This window comes from Columba livia, chromosome 20, assembly GCF_036013475.1.
Source record: "Columba livia isolate bColLiv1 breed racing homer chromosome 20, bColLiv1.pat.W.v2, whole genome shotgun sequence".
Lineage (NCBI taxonomy): Eukaryota > Metazoa > Chordata > Aves > Columbiformes > Columbidae > Columba > Columba livia.
This window is the reverse complement of record NC_088621.1, coordinates 4983019-5000618: the sequence shown is the minus strand read 5'-3', so window position 1 is coordinate 5000618 and position 17600 is coordinate 4983019. Positions and strand designations below refer to the sequence as shown.

Sequence of the window (17600 nt, the reverse complement as noted above, 5' to 3'; positions counted from 1 at the left end):
ACCTTCTCATCCCATCCACCATCACACATCTCTGGACAGAGCCCTAACATCCAGCTCCTGCCTCTCCTATTCTCTGATCATACACAAACTGTCACTAAAGCAGCTTTTTCCAAATCCCTACAACACCTTTATCCTCAGGTTCCTTTTAACCCCACTGTCCACCCTATTATACTGTGGGATTCCTCAGACCACAATTCTCTCCATGCCCAGGCTGGGGATTTACGTCCACCCACATGCTGGTTTTTCCCACCACAAGATTGACTCTCTCCCTGCAAGGCTGTGTCTGCAACATGGACAAAGTTTCCTCTGGCTGGGCCAGAAGGTGGATCTCGAGCCCCCATAGAGACACAGCCCGGTTCGGGCACATCCTGGGGGTTTGAAGAAAGGAACAAAGCATCGGTAGCATTTATGGCTGCAACCTCTCCTCAGCAGCAGCACTGAAACCTCCTAGTCTTTTGTCACCCACGCTCTTCTTTCCTACCATCAAGCAAAGGGCACCTATTCATTGCCTCCTACAAACTCTGGACATCCTCCCGACAAATGTTCATCTTCCAGAACCCATCAGGCCTTCCCTCATAGAGATCAGCCAGGCCACCATGCAGAGGAAAAACCCATGGCCAAATGGAAAAGTCTGTCCCTAAAAGCTTCACCTAATCCTTCAGGCTTCTTTTCCAATCTCTCTGCAAAGCAACAGCAACTACAGGCACATTACACCATCACAAGGATGCCATTAGGTTTGGAAAGGAGTGTACATCCCTCCCATTTACCCCAGGACCGATCCAGAGCTCAGCCCTACTCTAAGCAGTTCCGCACCACCCTAACACAGGGAACCACACCAGCAAACCTCACCGGCAACCTCCTCATGCAAGTCTCCAGAGCATCCTTACCTGACTCATGACACAGGTAGGAATAAAACCCTTCTGCTTTCAGCATGATGAGGAGGGACCCCCAGCCCAGCAGGACGGCAGAGAAGAGCAGGTTCTCGATGATGGCCGTGAATGCCATCCACCAGCGCCGGCGATGGGCAGTAGCAAGCGTGGGTGCCATTGCTGCGTGGGAAGATGGCCCCGTTCAGAGTCTCAACCTGTGGGGACCAGAACAATACCCAGTGAGTCTGCAGACACAGCACATGCTGCTCAGAGAGCGCAAAAAAGCATCGTTTTAGAGGAAATCTCTCTATCGGAACGCAAGCAAACCCGCCTGCTGAATGTAAGGCACTCAGGTGTAAAACTTGTTTTTGCAGGTACCAGCTTGCCAAGTTACCCGGTGGGCTGGGGGAGCACAAGTGCCCTTGGAACAGCCCCTCCAGCACACACGCTGCATGACAGAGGAGCGTTCAAGGACTCCGTTCCGCTTCCCAAGCAACAGGTATGAAAATGCAACAAATAACAACTGCCTGGAGCCCACTGCCCCAACACCCGTACAGGGCAGGTGCCTCAGTTGTAAGGCAGCAAGGAAATATGTGCTAGAGCAAAGGGCTTCAGCCAGCACCCCAGTGTCCCAGCTGCCTGCAGACAGAGGCTGGGACTGGGGACACAGCCCTGCTGGTGGCTTTAGTGGCCCACCATGTCCACTCTGCCCCATGCAGGAGCACAGACCTGCTCTGGAAGGTGAGTATGGGTCCTGTATGCACCACGTATCGTATATATGCAGTTTTTATCACAGATAGCTGAGCAAGGGGTGCTTTTTGCTAACTGCCAGACCACCCAGGTGGGAGACAAAGGTGGCCACATCCTGCCCCATCCTGGCTGTACAGACAGCCAGGTCACTGGCCAGGACAGCCCATGGCACGTACTGCTCCACCTTGGCATGCTGGCATCCCTGCGCTGCCCCACAGACGCTGCAGATGGGTTCACTGTCTCCAGCTCCACCTGTCCCAGTCCCAGGGACCCACAAGAGCGAGCAGCGGATTGGGGAGCTGGCCGAGGGCCTGTGCTGGGGAGCCCTGAGGTGCACAGCACCGGGGCCAACCCTGGGTTATCAGCCAGGTGGCCATTTTAGACAAGCTGAGCCTTTTCCCACCCCAGAGCCCACCCCAACTGCACGCTATGGGGGAATCAGCCGGCGATGCACCACAGCCCAGGGCAGTTTCTCAGGGATTATCATGGGACAGACTCCCCAGCCCCGGGTTGCTCGGATGGGGGGGGACTAGGGATCTCGATCAGCTCCCCACAATGGTGCCAGGGGCACAGAAGCCCGCGCAGAGGCCCCAGCCCCTCCACACCCACCCACAGCACAGGGCGGCTCCCCAGCGCTGCCCGACGCGTTTCCTCTGCCGCCTCCTCTTCCTCATCCCCGCACGCCCCCTCCCCAGCCCCGCGTCCTTCCTCAGCACCGATCCTCTGTGTCAAGCCATGCCGCCTGCTCGCTCCCGCACCAGCCCCCCATGCACCCCGTTCTGCCCCGATGCACTCCGCTCCCGACCCACAATTCCCCCGCATACTGCGCTCCCCCCAGCCCCCCACGCACCCACCTCTCCCCGCACAGCTCTGCTGCATCCCGCCCCCTCCTTCCCCGAGCAGTCCCCCCCCGGGCACCCCGCTCCCCCCAATCACCCCCACGCACCCGCCTCTTCCCCCAACGCACGCCACTCCCACGCACGACACCCCCCCATTCACCCCCCACCCCCAAATACACGTCGCTCTCCCCAAACGCACCCCCTCCCTCTGCACAAACACCCCCGAGCGCCCTGCAACCTCCCTCCGATGCCGACCCCACCCCAGGCAAGCCTTACCCCGTTCTCCCCCCACCACGCAGAGCCCCTCCCGCGCACCCCACTCTTTCCCCATACAAACCCCACATGCACCCCACGCAAACCCTCAGCTCCCCCCGCTCTTTCACCCCCCGTACCCACCGCTCCCCGCCGCTCCGCTCCGCCGCGCTCCCACCCGGGCTTTTTATCCGTCCTCCGGCGCAAACAGGCTCCGCCGCTGATTGGCCGCCGCCTCGGCCAATGACCGCTCCCGCTGCGGGGTCCCGAGCCGCGCGCGCCGCTGCCGCCGGGGCACGTGCGGGGACGCGCCCCCGCCCCGGTACCCCCCCCCTCCACCCCGGTAACCCACCCCCGGTACCCCCGCACCGGGCTGTACCCGGGCTCTCCCGGCCGGGACGGTCACACGCACCCTGCCACAAACAACCGTTGTTTCCGGGGCTGGGCACGGGGCACACCGGGAACCGGGCGGGGGAACCCCCCGCGGGGACCGTGAAACGCACAAGCACCCCCCGCCCCGCCCCGGCGGGCACAGCAACACCCGGACTCGCCGCGTTCCAGGGGAATAGGGAGGAGAACGGGAGCCCAGCGGCGGCGGGAGGTGATACCGGGCGCGGAAAGGATGAGGCGCTGCCGGTCCGGCCGCTCCACCTCCCGGCGCGGCCCCGCAGGGACAGCGGGAAATTCCTTGCGGGGTTTGGTACCGGCTGCTGCCGGTCTGCACCGGCCCCGGGCGGCAGGCGGGAGAGCCGCAGTGCGCTCCCCACCGAGCGGCGTTTGCTCCTGCAACTCCGGCCGAGCGCACGGAGCCATCTCGGCAGCGGGAGCCGCGGTATTTCTCATCCGCTGCGGTTACCGAGGAGCTGTCTTCCATTAATTTTGGGAGGCGGCATCCAACACACAGCCCGGGGTAACGATCCCTCGGGCACCGCCGGCCGTTGCATTAAATAAAAGTAAAATCAGCACAAGCCACAGGAGCGGTTTTGCATCCGAGCTCCCCGGAGCTCTGCCCGCTTTTTATGTTAAATTATAGTTTAAAGCGTTTCCCTGCAGCATTTCTAGTCCTGCCATAAACTCATCACTCATCAGCAGCGTCCTGCTCCAGAGGAGGTGGCCATATACCCCTGGAAATTATGACAGGAGAGGGGTTTTTGTCAGTCAAACGAGATTAAAGCTTGTGGCAGGTCAACATCTCTGAGTCGCTCCGCAGAAGCTGAGAGCCCGGACAAACAGACACGCACCCACGGCTGCGATGGGGGGGAAAAGGAAACTCCTTGGCCTTGGCCGTGGGACAAGGGTCAAACCCTCCAACAGCTGTAAAATGGGTTTAAGCCAAAGCAAACAAACAAACAAAAAAACCACGAAGAAAACAAGGCAGCCTGGATCGGTGCCGTGTTTTTAGCAGAGGGAGAGGAAGGCTGAGACAGCACGATGCCCTGGGAGACCTCAGCACCCAGACTGGGTCATGATGTCCAGGAAACATGAACTGTGGCGGGGAGGAGCACGAGGTGTGCTCAGAGGCTGCCTGGGGACACGGGAATCCTTCACTACAGCAGAAGCACGGGGGGGAAGCTTGGTTTTCCTATCCTGGAAGGAGAAAAGAAGCTATCGGATGACCTGCTACCATCTATAAATACACCCAGGAACAAGTAAACATCACAGAGAGAAAAAAAATAAACTGAAGCTGAAGAGCAGCACTGGCACAAAGACACATTTATAGAAACTGGCCAGCAGCGGGTTGAGGCTGGAAAGGAGGTGACAGCTCCTGCCCAGCTGCACAGGGAGGTCTGACGGGGTCATCCTCAAAGGCAGAGCTTGGGCAGTTTGGGAAAGGAGATGACAAGGCTGCGGCGATGGGGGACGGACCCCCATGGCCATACAGGACAGCCTGAGCCTCTGTTCCCAGCGAGAGCTGCCCCAGCAGAGAGCACGGACGCCTCTTTGCTCACAGACAAGACCTGCACCTGGGAACTGCTTCCCACCGCAGCAGCAGGGTTTGGAAAGTGGGAGATCCAGCATGGGAAGACATTAACCCCTCCCTCACCCTCCAGCTTTGGCTCACAGACCTCCCGCATCCAGAACTAAAACCATGCCAAAGCTGGACCCAAGCATCCTGAGAAGACACCAGCAGAGCCACGCGCTGAACTTCCACCACTTGTTTCCCTTGCAGCGCCCAGGTGGGGTGAAGACGCTTCATCTTCAAGCAGGGGAAACATCCTGCCTCGCAGCTCAGCCCGCAAACGTGAAAGGTTCCCCCAGCAACAGCGTTTTCTCAATGCTGGGTGCTTGTTAGAGCGGCAGGGAAGGTTGTCAAGGTTGTTGTCAGCTATTCACATGCCGTACCCACGGCAAACCCGCTCACGTGACGTTTGCTTCTGGCACAACACCGCACGGCTCGCAGGCTGAAAATATCCCACCAATTAGGAAAAAATGGCTGCTTATAAATAAAATGCGAGGCCGGCGCTGTAATAAATTAGTGTCAAAACAAAAATTAGCCTGTGCAGAACAGATATCTGGCCAGGCGGCTGCTTAGGTCTTCCCAGCACGAGCATTTTTATTTGCACACCAGAATATTTGGCGTTATAATCACGGCAGTGGGTGATAGCACTGTAGGAAGGAGTGCTGCATGCTCCCTGTAAAACTGGAAGCCTCACCCACATGGGACCGTGGGGATTCGGTGCCTTGCACTGTAGAGAAGCACTTGTGAAAAGCCAAAGGCCAAAAGCAAAACCTGCTCTGAAAACCTGCTCTGTTTTCTGAAACACCGTGTACCCTAAACCCCAGCGCAACAGTGAGAACTCTTGCAGGCCTGTGACAAAGTCAGCATAGCTCAGTGAGAACAGAACAGCCTTGAACTCAAGTTCTAAAGGGCTCAAACAGAAACAGAAAATGAAAACCAAACCAAAACCAAACCCAAAGCCTAGGGCTGCTGATGGTTTCTGCACTTTGGAGAATGTTCTGGCTACGCCTTTGATTCGGAGGGTGGCTGGGAAACTCCTGAAGGGCTTTGGTAACATTTAATTTTCAATCAGAGACTTTCATGCCCCGCAAAATAACAGAAAAGTACACAAGAAACTTCTTCCACTTAGATATATCTAAAACCAGTTCACACTGCAAATCCTCTTGGGCATCTCAACCACCTTGCAGAGCCCTCGTGCGCATCTCACCTGCGCTGCCCAGGGTCCTTTGGCTGTGCTGGAGATGCTGCAGCCCCTTTGTCACAACTTGGCCACCCACAGGGACACATTGCTGCAGAAGGAATGAGGTGTGGGAGATGGCAGGAGCTTCGGGCACCTGTGGAAATGCCATTTTCCGCGCAGCTTTTGTCCTTATCGAGGCCAGCACAGCACCGGGGGCACAGGCTGGTGGTCACAGCCCAGCTGCCGTGTTTGTTCTTCCACAATTTGGGCTGGATATCGCATGGCATTTAAAAGTCCGTCAACAAACGCTGTGCCGTGCCACGAGCCTTTTCATGTGCTGCATGTGTACATAGAAACGAAGGCAGCCAAAGCCGCACAGATAAACCCCTGCAGACCCAGATACCCTTCAAGATAAGCAGCTAAAATTAATTTTTTGCTGAAGCTGCTTGTGACAGCCCATCCTCTTTCCCCAGTCCATCCTCTCTCCCCAGCCCAGCTCCACAAAATAATCCCTTCCAGCAAGAAGCACCTTTACAGCAAGAGGCTCTGAGCAGCGTTACCAGAGCTGGGACAGGGAAAGGTGAAAGCCGATGGGGTGAAACTAGTTTTTGCCTGTGTGTTTCCCAGCAGAACCCCCAGCAGACCCATTTATAAGGATGTTTCCCCAGACTCGATACCAACAGCGATCAGAAGATGCCACCGCTCCATCCAGAGCATAGCTGTCCCTTGGCACAGACACAGAACGAGGCACATAGAGCAGGGACGGCAAAAAACAGCCCTGAAGCACCACAAGCCCTGGAGCTGCCACCACTGCGGCTCTCGGCATCACCCGTCCCACCACCGGTGAGGGTCCCAAGCAGCCTCTCAGCATGGAGAAAAGGGCGTCAGTGGGAAATCTTGATGCATTGCCAGTTCACAGCTCAGAGGGGACCTCAGCTCCCCCCACACTGGGCTCAGAGTAGCCTCCTGGGCTCCCGCTGCCCCAGCCCAGGCGGTGGTGGCTCAGGTGGCCGCAGGGGTGGCCGGTGGCTCCTCGGTGTGGCCGGGGGGTGAATCGGCACTGCCACTGACCACGTTCTCGTATTTTGGCTCTTCCTTTGGGGCAGCCTGTACCTTTGTCTCCAGGCTGAGGACTAACTCAGGGCTTTTGCCCCTCTCTGTGGCACCAACAGCATCACTGGCCCCATCCTGGGCCTCGGTGCTTTCTGGCAAGGGAGATGTGAGAAGGAAGGACTGTCTCTTCCCAGGGAGATGCTGCTGCTTGCTGGTGGATGGCTCGGCAGGAGCTCCTGGGACACTCTCCCTCTGTTTGCAGCTGTTTGCTGAGTCTCTGTGCTGTGCCAGGGCCCGCCGGGGCGGTTTCTGGATGGCCTCGACGCTCCTCCTCACCTTGGGCTCCTCCTTTGCAGCCCACTTGCCCCTCTGCAGGCTGCCCAGCCGCTTGAGCACAGCCTGGACCCGGCCCTCGCCACCTCCCTCTGCCTTGGAGTCCTGCCCGGCTGTTCCCACCATCATGTAGATGGTGGTGACGTTGGGCTCCTTCCCCTTTGCCTCCCAGCTGGCAGATTTTGCAGCCGCTTCAAGAGCCTCCACTCTCTGAGCCACGTGCCTGGTGCTGGACACCACCCGTCGGCGTCCCCCTGGGGTGGCCCGAGGCGATGGACGGTGGCTTTCCTCCCCCTTGCCGAGGGGCTCAGGGCTCTCATAGTAATCACTGGCTGGCTGTTCAGCGGGGGGCTCAGCTGCTGTGTCCACAGGTGGCTGGGACAGCTTGGATGGGCCCCATGGGGTCTTGGGCTTCCGCCCAGGGCTGGGGGTCTCCGCTGCCCCAAATTTTGTCCCTTCAGCAAAGGACACAGAGGGACGCTTGGCCTTGGCAATGCTGGAGGTGCGAGGGATGGCGAAGGGCTGCGAGACATCCTCGGAGTCGAAGGCGGACGGGTCTGGGAGCACCTCGCCAGGGGGGGATGCCCCTTCCTGCAGCTCAGCCCCCCCCAGCAGCGGGATGCCTGCAGGAGAAGGGGATGAGGGTCAGTGGTGCTGGAGCTACACCCTGCCCAGGGACACACACAGGGACACGGGCTGATGCAGTAGGATGATCCCTGGGAGTGTTTCCCCAGGGAGGAGGGTGTGAAATGAGGCTGCCCACACTACATCCCATCACACAAGGCCAAGCACGGCTCTGGCACATCCTTGCAGACAGGAAAATGAGAGTATGAAAATAAATGCTATGTGTGCCCAGCACCTGTTCCTGGGACACCCGAGGTTGGTGACAGGGCAGGATTGACCCCAGGCAGCCCAGAAGGGCTATGGCAGCCAGAGAGAGGAGGAGCAGCTGTTCACATCACCTTCTCTGGGAGGGACAGAGTACTCGGGTCCCTCGTTGTCAGTGTCGAAGGAGGAGGAGAAGGAGCTGTCTGAAACCCACGCGGCTGACGGTGACTCAATGAAGCTGGGGTTGAAGGGGATTTCTGTGTCGTGGTGGGAAACTGTGGAGGAGAAGATACCTGAGCTTGGGCACCCCAGAGTGCTGGAGGGTGGGCAGGGAGAGCAACCCCCGCCCCGAGCTGTGCAGGGGTGCAGGTTCCCCTGCAGTTGGTGACAATGCAGAGAGCACAGGGTGGGGGTGACACCCTGGAAAGGTTGTTGGCAGCTCTGCTTTTTTTCTTTTTTACCTGTGACTTTGGGAAGCTTGGAGCTGCCCAGAGCAAAACATGGCATCATAGCGCTGAGGTTCGCCAGCACCCCCTGCACGTGGTGCTTCATCCTGGCCAGCATGTCGTCATCCGGCACGGCAGCCCTGTGCAGGGGATACGGGCATGAAAGGACGTGGGAGATGGGGTTTAACATCAAAGGTTGCAAAATATAACAAATACCTGTCTCTAGCATCTGCTGGGCCAGCTCCGCAGCAACAGCAGGCGATGCAGAGCAGCAGCAGCAGGAGAGGGACGAGGATGGCAGCTGCCAGAGCCCCGTGGTCCTTAAAACCTGTGCAGAGAAGATGGGTTGAGTCTGGTGCGTCCTGTGGCTGAAGAGTCCATAGAGCTGCCTTGCATGGAGAGCCAGGAGCCACTGGGCAGGACCAGGCTGCATCAAACCTCCCAGCACCTCTGTCCCCAGCGAGGATGTTATGGTCCCTTCCCCAGCACCAAGGAGTAAATTAGTGGTTGCTCTTACTCCACACACAGTTCCCCTGCACAGGGTGGCAGGTGCCCCGGGAGCACTGGCAGGTCGAGGAACAGTTCACTCCAAAATACCCCTCTGGACAGGTGTCGTTGCAGCTGGAAAAGAGGACAAAGGAGGGAAATATTGCCGGGGAGCACAAATCCCCACCCTGCCCTGCTCCCAGTGTTACCTGGCTCCCCAGTATCCCGCCTGGCAGATACATGCTCCTGACACGGGGTCACAGCTCCCCGCAACACATTCAGGGCAGAGGAGCTGGCATCCATCCCCAAAAGTGCCTGCGGGGCAGGAGCTGTTGCAGCTGCCAAGATGGGGAGAGAAACATCAACCCGTTGTGCCCCGGAGCAGGGACCCCGCTGTGAGGACCAGGGATCTGATTCTGGGCGTACCTGGGTCCAGTCCAGCCAGGCTCGCAGCGCGGGCAGGACCCGGTCTCGGGGTCACAGACGTCCCCACGCCTGCAGCGGGGACATGGCTGGAGACAGCCCTCGCCATGGAAGCCGGGAGCGCAGGGTTCCTTGCAGAGGGTCCCGTTCCAGCCGGGCTGGCAGGCCGGGCAGGTGCCGTCCAGAGGCGAGCAGGGCTGGTTGTGCCGGCAGCTCCCGCAGCTGCATGGGCAGAGGGGCAGTGAGGCCTCACACCCACCCCAGCCCCCGCAAAATGCAGGTTTCACCCCACACCAGCACTGAGCATCAGTCTGGACCACAGAGAAATACCCTGTAATACCTCTTGCTCTGAAGCAGCAAGAGGGCAGGAAGGAGAGACACTGCTTTATCACCCTGGGGAGCAGGACCAAGGACAACCAGATTTTTAGGATGACACCAGTGCTTTCTGCCGGTGGTAGCGAGGTTTTTCTTTTGAGGCTACAATAATGCTGCATCCAGCCATGGATGCTCAAACCCCCCAGGATGGGTCTCTCTGCCCAGCCAAAGGGACAGGTGCATCCGTGATGATTTTCCTCACAAGGTCTGGGTACCCACTGAACCCCCCTGCACTGTCCCCCCAGCTCACCTGTGCACACACTGAGACCCATATCTCCCTGCCGGACAGGGCTCCTGGCAGCTCCTGCCCTGGTAGCCAGGGTTGCAGCTGCAGTAGCCACTGAGGGGGTTGCAGGAGCCGTGCAGGCAGTCGCAGCGCCGCTGGCACGCCGACCCCCAAAACCCAGCTTTGCATTCGCACTTGCCCGTCTCCTGGGCACAGGGGGAGACGTTGCAGGAGCATTTGAAGCTGCACCTCCTGCCCCACCAGCCCGGCAGGCAGTGGCAGTGCCCGGTGAGGGGGTCACAGTGGGAGCTGCTGGGGTTGCACTGACATTGCTTCTTGCAGGTAGGTGCCCACCAGCCCGGCTCACAGCGGCAGGCGCCGGTGAGGGGGTCGCAGCGGCCATGGGGGCTGCAGGGGCAGGGGAACTGGCAGAGCTCTCCCCAGTGGTTGGGGTCGCAGGTGCAGCGCCCGCTCGCTGGGTCGCAGCGCCCGTTGGGGTGGCATGTGCAGCTCCGCTTGCAGTCGGGACCCCAGTACTGCTCAGGGCAGCCTGCAAAGGGAGGGAGATGGTGAGGATGGAGGGGTGATGGGGAAGCCCAGCAGCCTCCCGAGTATCCAGGCTGGCAAAGAGGACAGTGAGGGCTGAGCCCCCGGGGGGGTTACTCACGGGAACTGCAGTCTGCTCCGAAGAAGCCGGGTTTGCAGAGGCAAACCCCAGGTCTCACGCACACCTCGTCCGCCCCGCAGGCATCCTCCCCCTCGCACAGCGCTGTCGGCCCCAGGACAGATATTTCAGAGCACGATGGCCACCCCAGGTCTCACACCCCACTGCTGGACCACCTGCCACCCAGCCACCTCCCTGGGAAAACCACCATCTCGCCTACCGCTCCATCCCTCTGGCTGAGCCGCAGCACCATTGCTCAGTGGGCATTTGGGGGTCCCCACGGTGCAGCACCCCACTGCTACCACTTGTGGAGAGCTGTGGTGCTTCCCCCAACACCCAGCACCATGGAGGAGCCACTCAGCCAAGATTCGGGCTCCATTGCCAGCCATCACTCACCGGCCGTGCACTCCCGTCCTTCCTGCTTCCAGCCGGGGCAGCACGCCGGGCCAGCGGGGAGCCTGCGGGAGAGACCAGGGGACCGTCAGCGGGGCCGGGGGTGCCGAGGTTCACATGCAGCTTCACGGCGTAGGTTGCGGTGAAGCGAACGCAAGCGCTTGCCCTGGCTGGACCCGGCGGGTGGGGAAGCAGCGCGGCCCCCGGGGCATTGCTCCGGAAGGAAACCAGCAAAATAGAAGGAAATTTAAGAGGCTGCAGCCCAAGCTGGGGCTGGGCGGTGGGGCAGGACTGTGGCTGCGGAGCCCGTGCTGGGTCCCTGGTGCTCCAGATGCAGCTCAAAGCTTTGCCGGTGACCCAGAGCAAAGGCACGGAGGCGAAGGTAACCAAAGGCACCGCTGTTGGTGGCGAGACCAACGGGAGAGGTGGCAGCGGAGGGGACATTACCTCCAAAAGCCCTTTGGGTCTTGTTACGCCTGCATTCCCCACCTGGCACATGACAAAAGTTTTGCCAACACTCCCACATCCCCCCCATTGCCTTGCACACTGGGGGTGAGCGAGAAATAACCCCTGGAGAAGGGGTCTGGATGCCCCAAATGCCCACACATGCCCTGAGCGTGGGCCCCAGCATCACCCCGGTCTCAACACCCATGCAATGCCAGGCTGCAGATGTCCATCTGTGGAAGGACAGATGGATGATGACCCCCCACGTCTGCTGAGATGCCCCAGGAGATGGAGGGGCACAAGCGGGGACCCCCACGGCACCTACCTGCAGACGTTCCTGCCGTCAGGGTCCAGCTCCTGGGCAGAGCTCTGCACCCACAGCCACAGCTGGAGGCAGAGGATGGGCCGGGCGCTCCCCATCCCAGCGGGGCACGAGGGCCCGAGTCCCTGTGGCTCCCCAGCCCCACACTGCCGTCCGTCTGTCCCGTCTGTCCCGTCCTATCCCTCCCGCGGTGCAGCCTCTTCCTCTCCCCAACCTTGGATTTCTTCCTGAGGAAACGGGGGAGGAGGCGCCCCGATCCAGACGTCAGGGGTGTGGCAGGGAGGGGGAGGCAGGGAATGCCACCACATGGGCTATTTTTGGTCCTTTCTGCCACCCTGGCAGCAGAAATGGGCACCCAGGGGGTCGGCACAGCCACAGCAGGGGCTGGTGCCTGCCTGAGCATCTCACCTGTGTTTGTCCAGCTCCCCCTGTGCAATCCTCCATCACCCCTAAAGCTGTTTTAGCCAACATCTCTCCCCAACCCATGTCAAGCATCCGACGCCTCCCCTGCCCCAACCCCTGTGATCTGCCCCACAGCACTGCCAACCCCTGGCAGGGACTGAGAAGTAGGGTCCCCACGTCCCCCATGGGGACACAGTGTGCCCCAGGCTGGCCCCTGAACCACTGCTGGCTGCTGTCCCACCTCGTCACCTCCCCAGGAGCTTTGTGTCAGCAGATGCACAGGAAACACCTTTTTCCTACTCAAGGAGAGCTTAGTCAGGGGGGGGGCCGGGCTGGAAGTGTGCTGCTGCCCCCACCATGCAGGACTTAACTCCATCACGCCCGGTGCTGCAGCCCCTGCAGCCCCACTCCCCATTGTAGCTGAGCCCCAAAAGTGGCTCTGGGGTCTGGAACAGCCAGCCACAGCCCTTTGCATCAGCACAGGAAAAGCAATGGTGACGCTGGAGAACAGCAAGTGAAGCCCCACAGCATCACCCAGCCATTCCAAGCATGGAGAGAGCAGAGGCTGCAGTGGGAACCTGGGAGGAGAAATGAGATTGATTTATTTCTGATTCCAGTTCTAGAGCAAGAAAGTGCCTGACCCAAGAGGGCTGACTCACCCCCAGGAAGATTATTCCAGTCTGAGAGTTCCCAGTAGCGGCAGAAAGAAGTCCCATTATAAAACCAATTCACCCCACGCCTGAAAAGTGCAGGAGTGGCACTGGCGGTGCTGATCCCGACTGGTCCCAAACACCCAGTGCAGAGTGCTCAGTGTCCCGGGACAGCGCCTGGCCAGCCCCGGGCACCCCAACGTCACCTCCGCATGGCAGAGACAGGGGAGGGCACAAGTGGATTTGAGTGAAGCAAAATACCCCTGGAAGGCAGGATTGCACAATCGGATCCTGGGCAGAGGTGCTGGGTGGAAAGAGCCACCAGCAGAGGGGAAGAGCCCTTTGGGGTGCAGGAAGTGGGTACAGACCCCCCCTGTGCTGAACAGCCCGGAGAAGTGGGGAGCAGGGCCACGGCTTTGCAGGACCCCCATAGTTGAGCCATGGGCACAATGAAAGAGATGCCTGGAGCTGCCGAGCTGTCCGTGCCAGGCTGGCACCCCATGGCTGAGCGTCCCAGCAGGTCTGGAGGAAGCTGCCCATGCTGCGGCTTCACCGTCACCACAGCGGCAGCAGCAGCCAGGGCTCCGTGCTGCTCTCGAGGATGCCGGGAGAAAAGGAGCTGGGGAACACTGCTGTGAGGCCAGATCTGGCTGCCATTCAGGTGGGGTCAGAGGGTTGGTGTGGCTCTGTCGGGGGAGTTGTCCACTGGTTCATTCACTCCCTCTGGCTCCAGCTGCGTGTCCAGTGAGTCAATGATTTCCCAGGCTCCGGAGCAGCTGGATGTGGGGGGATCTTTGCTGCTGTCCTGATACCACAGCCCAAAACTGCAGAGAGAGCAGATAACGGCTGTGAGGGAGAAGAGTCTTCCCAGGGAAGCAGCTGGATCTCAACCTCCCCCTGTGTTCGATGGTGGCAGCGGGACACAGCCCAGCTGGCAGCTCCTGGGAGCACGTGGTGAGGCTTGTCCTGCGCCAGGACAATGTAGAGCCCCCTGAACCAAGTGACCTCCTCATGGTAGCAATGCTGTCAGCCCCGCACTGGGCAGCCCAGCTCCATCCCTGTCATACCTGGCAGGGTAGGCACCAAACCTCCCTCCTGCCAGCAGAGCCACCCGTCCCCAGCAGAGCCACCCGTCCCCAGCAGAGCCACCCGTCCCCAGCAGCACAGGAGTGAACTTACAAGCTTCTAATTTTGGATTCAGGAGGCTGACCATCCACACAGTCTGTGCCACGAGCTGGGAGCCAGGAGCCCTCCTCTTCGTCGCTGCAGCACAAAGGAGCAGAGGAAAAACCTGCGCTGAGTCAGGGTCAGGCTCACCACGAGCAAGTGGCCGAGCCACCCTGGGGGTCCCTCCTGAGCCAAGCAGTGTCCCCCACAGAGCCGGGTGCACGTGGACCAGAGCCACTGTCTTCCAAACAAAGCCACAGATACAGCTGCATTTCATGGCAAACCCAGCCCCAGTTCGGTGATCTCAGAACACAGGGCTCTTCAGACACCAGATTCAAACCCCCGGGTTTGGCCAGCAGATGGTGTGTCCCCAGTTGCTGCCACAGCAGAAGCCACAAACTCACTGTCAAGTCTTTAGACATCTCACCCTGCACGGGAACAGCCGGACATTCGGCACCGCTGGCTGCAGGTTGGGGCCAAGGCAGGGTGACACAAGGCAGCCAGGCCTCGCAGGGTGACACGAGAGGTGACCGCAGAGCAGCGTTCACATGGCAGCAGCAGGACCCAGCGCCTCCAGCCTCCCCGCTACAAGCGGAGACCCCGACGCAAGCAAGCAGCAGGCTTCAGTAGCACAGAAGAGCTCAGCCCCCTTCAGACCTTTATTAAAGCCAGTGAAATCCAGCTCCCCCCATAACACACAGCAGCTTTAGCAACGGCTTCGCCCCCCGCCACCAGCAGACATGCAGGGTCCTCCCTTCCCCATCGTGACAAGTCTGTTGGAGCCAACGCTGCCCACAAACATCTTGCAGAGCCTCCAGGGAACATCTCTACTGTCATCCTCAAAGGCCGGGCAGCCTCCGACTGTGCAGCACAGGGACCACTTGCTTCGTCTGGCGGTCCCAGTGCCACCACCTTTTGCCATGTCCACGCAGGGATGAGTGGCATTTGGCCAGGCCATGTGTGACTGGTGACAGGGACACGCGAGTGACAGCAAAGAAGAGCCCAGCCCCTGTGGCAGTCCCAGGGCTAACCCAGAGCAAGACATCCACGGCAGACAATACACTTCTGATCTCTGGAAGGAGGCAGGGAGGAGGCAGCTCCCTTCCATGGGGTCACACCACACGGAAACACCAGAGCTCGCCAGCGGCATCCACCCTGTCCTCCCTCCTGCAGAGCAGGACTCACCTGCTCGCCGACTCCTCTGCTGTTCCCAGCATTTTGGCTCTGATTTTTTTTCTCTGTCTTTTGATAGTCGACTTCATCGCATCCAAGAAGAAGCTGGGAACTCTCTCTTCATTCAGCAGCTCCCTGGCAAAAAGCAGCCAGCTGGTCAACCTGGCAAAGCAACCCACCCCAACTGCATGCAGAGCAGCCTCTGATGGGCCACGAGTGGCTGCAGGGAGGGGAGGGACCCAGCTTGCTGTCCCGTGTCGCTGTGGCAGGACTCACCGCTGGTAATAGGCCAACTCCTCCTGCACCAGGAACAGGTTGGTCTTGAGCTCGTTTCGCTCTTGCAGGATCTGCTGCAGCTCTTCCCTGGAGAAGCAGCAGTGAGCAGGGCTCCTGTCCGTGTCCTGCTGTTGTGGCTCCTCTGTGGGCGATGGAGCTCCTTCCTGCAGGGACAGGAGTCAGCGGGCAAGCGGAGACCCCAAAACCCCCACCCAAAGGCTGGGTGCCACGTGTAGGCAGAGACGGAAAAGTCCCAGGAATGAGATTGCTCATCTGGAGCTGCTGTGTGTCCTGCTGGCAGCAGGTGGGTCCGGGTGTGCCAGGAGCCCCGCGCAGGGATGGGAAGGTCGGGTCAGCGTTAGTGGTGCCCTGTAGGAGCTGGGCTGCGGGCTTGGGCTCACCAGGCTGGGCTTTGGCTGCTGGATCTCAGAGGAGGTCCTGCTCCTCCTGCTCATTTCCCTCTGGGTTTGCAGCACCATGGCCTCCAGATCCGCCTTCCTCTCCAGCGCACTCTTGAGCTGAGCCTGCACCACGGCCACCTTGTGACGCAGGTCCTCGTTCATGGCCATGAAACGATGCAGTTGCTCCTGCAGCTGGAGGGCCCAGAGCAAATGAGGGTGAGACACAGCAGCAGTTCTGGGCACCCACCCCGGGACATCAGCACACGCAGAGCCAAGGGACAGGGATCTGCCCCAGCAGGCTCACCAGTGCGATGGCAGCCCCAGGGAAGGGGAGATGAAAGCAGGTCCCCAGGCCCTTTACACACCACACCCGCTCACCGCCTCCGTGTCTCGGCTCTTGCAGACGATCTCATGGGCCTGGGCACGCAGCTCATCCCTCTGCTTGTCCACCACCTCCTTCAGCCGCAGCATCACCTCCCGCTCCTTCCGTGCCGTGTTATCTGAGCCCAGACATAGGAGGAACAGCCATGAGTGGCCTCCATGACGTGAGGAGTCCCCCAACCCCATGAGGTTCCTTGGTGCTTCTGCAAAGCCAGACTCAGGTATGGAAGGAGGGAAGTCAAGAGCTTTAAGCTGTGCCCGACGCATCCTTGTGCTGGCAACAGTAGTCCATACCCTGTATCTGCCTCCACCACCCTCCTGGGGACTTGGTGGTGCTCTGGGGGGGTTGGGGTCCCTGTGGTTTACAGAACACTCATGTTCCCTGGTAGGACAAGTCTCCAGGGCTGGACAGCAGAGAGAGCAGGTTGAGACCTGAACCCAAACTGCCATCCCCTGCAGGGACACCCCATAGCATCAGGGGAGCCCAAACCCACAGGGACACTCACCTTCCTGGGACTGGCTCTCCGCAAGCTGCCCCAGGAGCTGCCGGTTCTGCTCCTCCAGCCGGGCCAGGCGGCTGTGCAGGGCTCGCTCCCGGCGCTCGGCCTCCCACAGTTGCTGCTCCGGGTCCTGGGGGACGAGGACAGCTGGGTCAGAGCCACCCCCGCGGAACGGGTACAGCCGGGTCAGTTATCCCAGCGGGACGGGGACAGGGACAGCTGGGTCAGAGCCACCTCGAGGGGAGATAGGGACAGCCGGGTCAGACATATCCCAGGGGGATGGGGACAGCCGGGTCAGACGTATCTGTCCCAGGGGGATGGGGACAGCCGGGTCAGAGCCACCACCGGGGAACAGGGATAGGTGGGTCAGAGCCGCTCCAGCGGGGACAGAGACAGCCATGTCAGAGCCGTCCCCACGGGGCCTCCTGTGACAAGTGCGGGTCAGTGCCACCACCAAGGGGACCCCCAAAGGAAGAAGGGTCAGACGAGGCCCCCCAAGCCCGCTCACCTCCGCGTCCTGCCGCCCGGTCGCCGCTGCCACCGCCCCCCCCTCGGCTCCGGCCGGGGCCACCAGCGCCTCCAGCAGCTCCAGCAGCCGCACGACGGGCGGCACCAGCCCGGCCACGGCGTCGGGCCCGAAGCGGCCGGACAGGCGGCGCAGCTCGGCCCCCAGCGCCCCGGCCATGCGGTAGATGTGCGGCGGGGCCAGGCGGCCCGGCGGTGTCCGCCACAGCGGCTCCGCTCCCCGCCTCGGCTCCGCCATCGGCCGCCGCCGCCCGCCGCCCCGCACACGCTCCGCCCCGGGAC

General features: G+C 60.6%; 3 protein-coding genes across 10 annotated transcripts in view; all 3 read right to left on the bottom strand.

The window, feature by feature from the left end:
- The window catches only part of SLC43A2 (solute carrier family 43 member 2), a 29709-nt gene extending 26289 nt beyond the window's left edge, over positions 1 to 3420 (bottom strand). Inside the window, exons 1-2 of one of the 4 annotated variants that reach the window (XM_065036421.1) lie at positions 3123 to 3420; positions 888 to 1084 (exon numbers count right to left, since the gene is read on the bottom strand). In XM_065036421.1, coding sequence (XP_064892493.1) covers positions 888 to 1047 — 160 coding nt within the window. In that variant the 5' untranslated portion in view covers positions 1048 to 1084; positions 3123 to 3420. Of the gene's footprint in view, positions 1 to 887; positions 1085 to 2473; positions 2523 to 2850; positions 3006 to 3122 lie in introns of those variants that run through there. The other 3 variants (XM_065036419.1, XM_065036420.1, XM_065036422.1) reach the window with 3 other exon arrangements.
- A 1819-nt stretch (positions 3421 to 5239) lies between these two features.
- On the bottom strand, positions 5240 to 13037 carry SCARF1 (scavenger receptor class F member 1). 2 transcript variants are annotated; one of them, XM_005502007.3, is made up of 12 exons: positions 12905 to 13037; positions 11847 to 12823; positions 11081 to 11142; positions 10688 to 10789; positions 10045 to 10570; positions 9423 to 9641; positions 9206 to 9334; positions 9028 to 9131; positions 8727 to 8838; positions 8526 to 8650; positions 8199 to 8339; positions 5240 to 7859 (listed from the first exon to the last, which is right to left on the bottom strand). In XM_005502007.3, the coding sequence occupies exons 2-12, from the start codon at positions 11939 to 11941 to the stop codon at positions 6853 to 6855; spliced, it is 2622 nt and encodes an 873-aa protein (XP_005502064.2). In that variant the 5' UTR covers positions 11942 to 12823; positions 12905 to 13037; the 3' UTR covers positions 5240 to 6852. The 2 variants fall into 2 exon arrangements, with proteins under 2 accessions (XP_005502064.2, XP_064892479.1); XM_065036407.1 differs by lacking the exon at positions 12905 to 13037 and having other exon boundaries at positions 8526 to 8617; positions 11847 to 12681.
- On the bottom strand, positions 12825 to 17558 carry RILP (Rab interacting lysosomal protein). 4 transcript variants are annotated; one of them, XM_065036432.1, is made up of 8 exons: positions 17302 to 17558; positions 16800 to 16923; positions 16291 to 16412; positions 15913 to 16104; positions 15512 to 15675; positions 15248 to 15397; positions 14075 to 14186; positions 12825 to 13719 (listed from the first exon to the last, which is right to left on the bottom strand). In XM_065036432.1, exons 1-7 carry the CDS (start codon positions 17554 to 17556, stop codon positions 14093 to 14095), a joined length of 1101 nt encoding a protein of 366 aa, XP_064892504.1. In that variant the 5' UTR covers positions 17557 to 17558; the 3' UTR covers positions 12825 to 13719; positions 14075 to 14092. The 4 variants fall into 4 exon arrangements, with proteins under 4 accessions (XP_064892504.1, XP_064892501.1, XP_064892505.1 ...); XM_065036429.1 differs by having other exon boundaries at positions 14075 to 14158; XM_065036433.1 differs by having other exon boundaries at positions 15248 to 15370.
- Positions 17559 to 17600: the final 42 nt, after the last annotated feature.

Excerpts from the sequence above, each read along its gene's own strand:
- SCARF1 (XM_005502007.3), bottom strand. The coding sequence starts at position 11,941 with ATGGGGAGCGCCCGGCCCATCCTCTGCCTCCAGCTGTGGCTGTGGGTG. Across the intron at positions 11,143-11,846 it reads GACGGCAGGAACGTCTGCAG|GCTCCCCGCTGGCCCGGCGT; the intron begins GTAGGTGCCGTG and ends TCTCTCCCGCAG. Across the intron at positions 8,651-8,726 it reads CCAGCAGATGCTAGAGACAG|GGCTGCCGTGCCGGATGACG; the intron begins GTATTTGTTATA and ends TCCCCTGCACAG.
- RILP (XM_065036429.1), bottom strand. The coding sequence starts at position 17,556 with ATGGCGGAGCCGAGGCGGGGAGCGGAGCCGCTGTGGCGGACACCGCCG. Across the intron at positions 16,413-16,799 it reads GGAGAGCCAGTCCCAGGAAG|ATAACACGGCACGGAAGGAG; the intron begins GTGAGTGTCCCT and ends GTCTGGGCTCAG. Across the intron at positions 15,398-15,511 it reads GAGTTGGCCTATTACCAGCG|GTTGACCAGCTGGCTGCTTT; the intron begins GTGAGTCCTGCC and ends TTGCTTTGCCAG.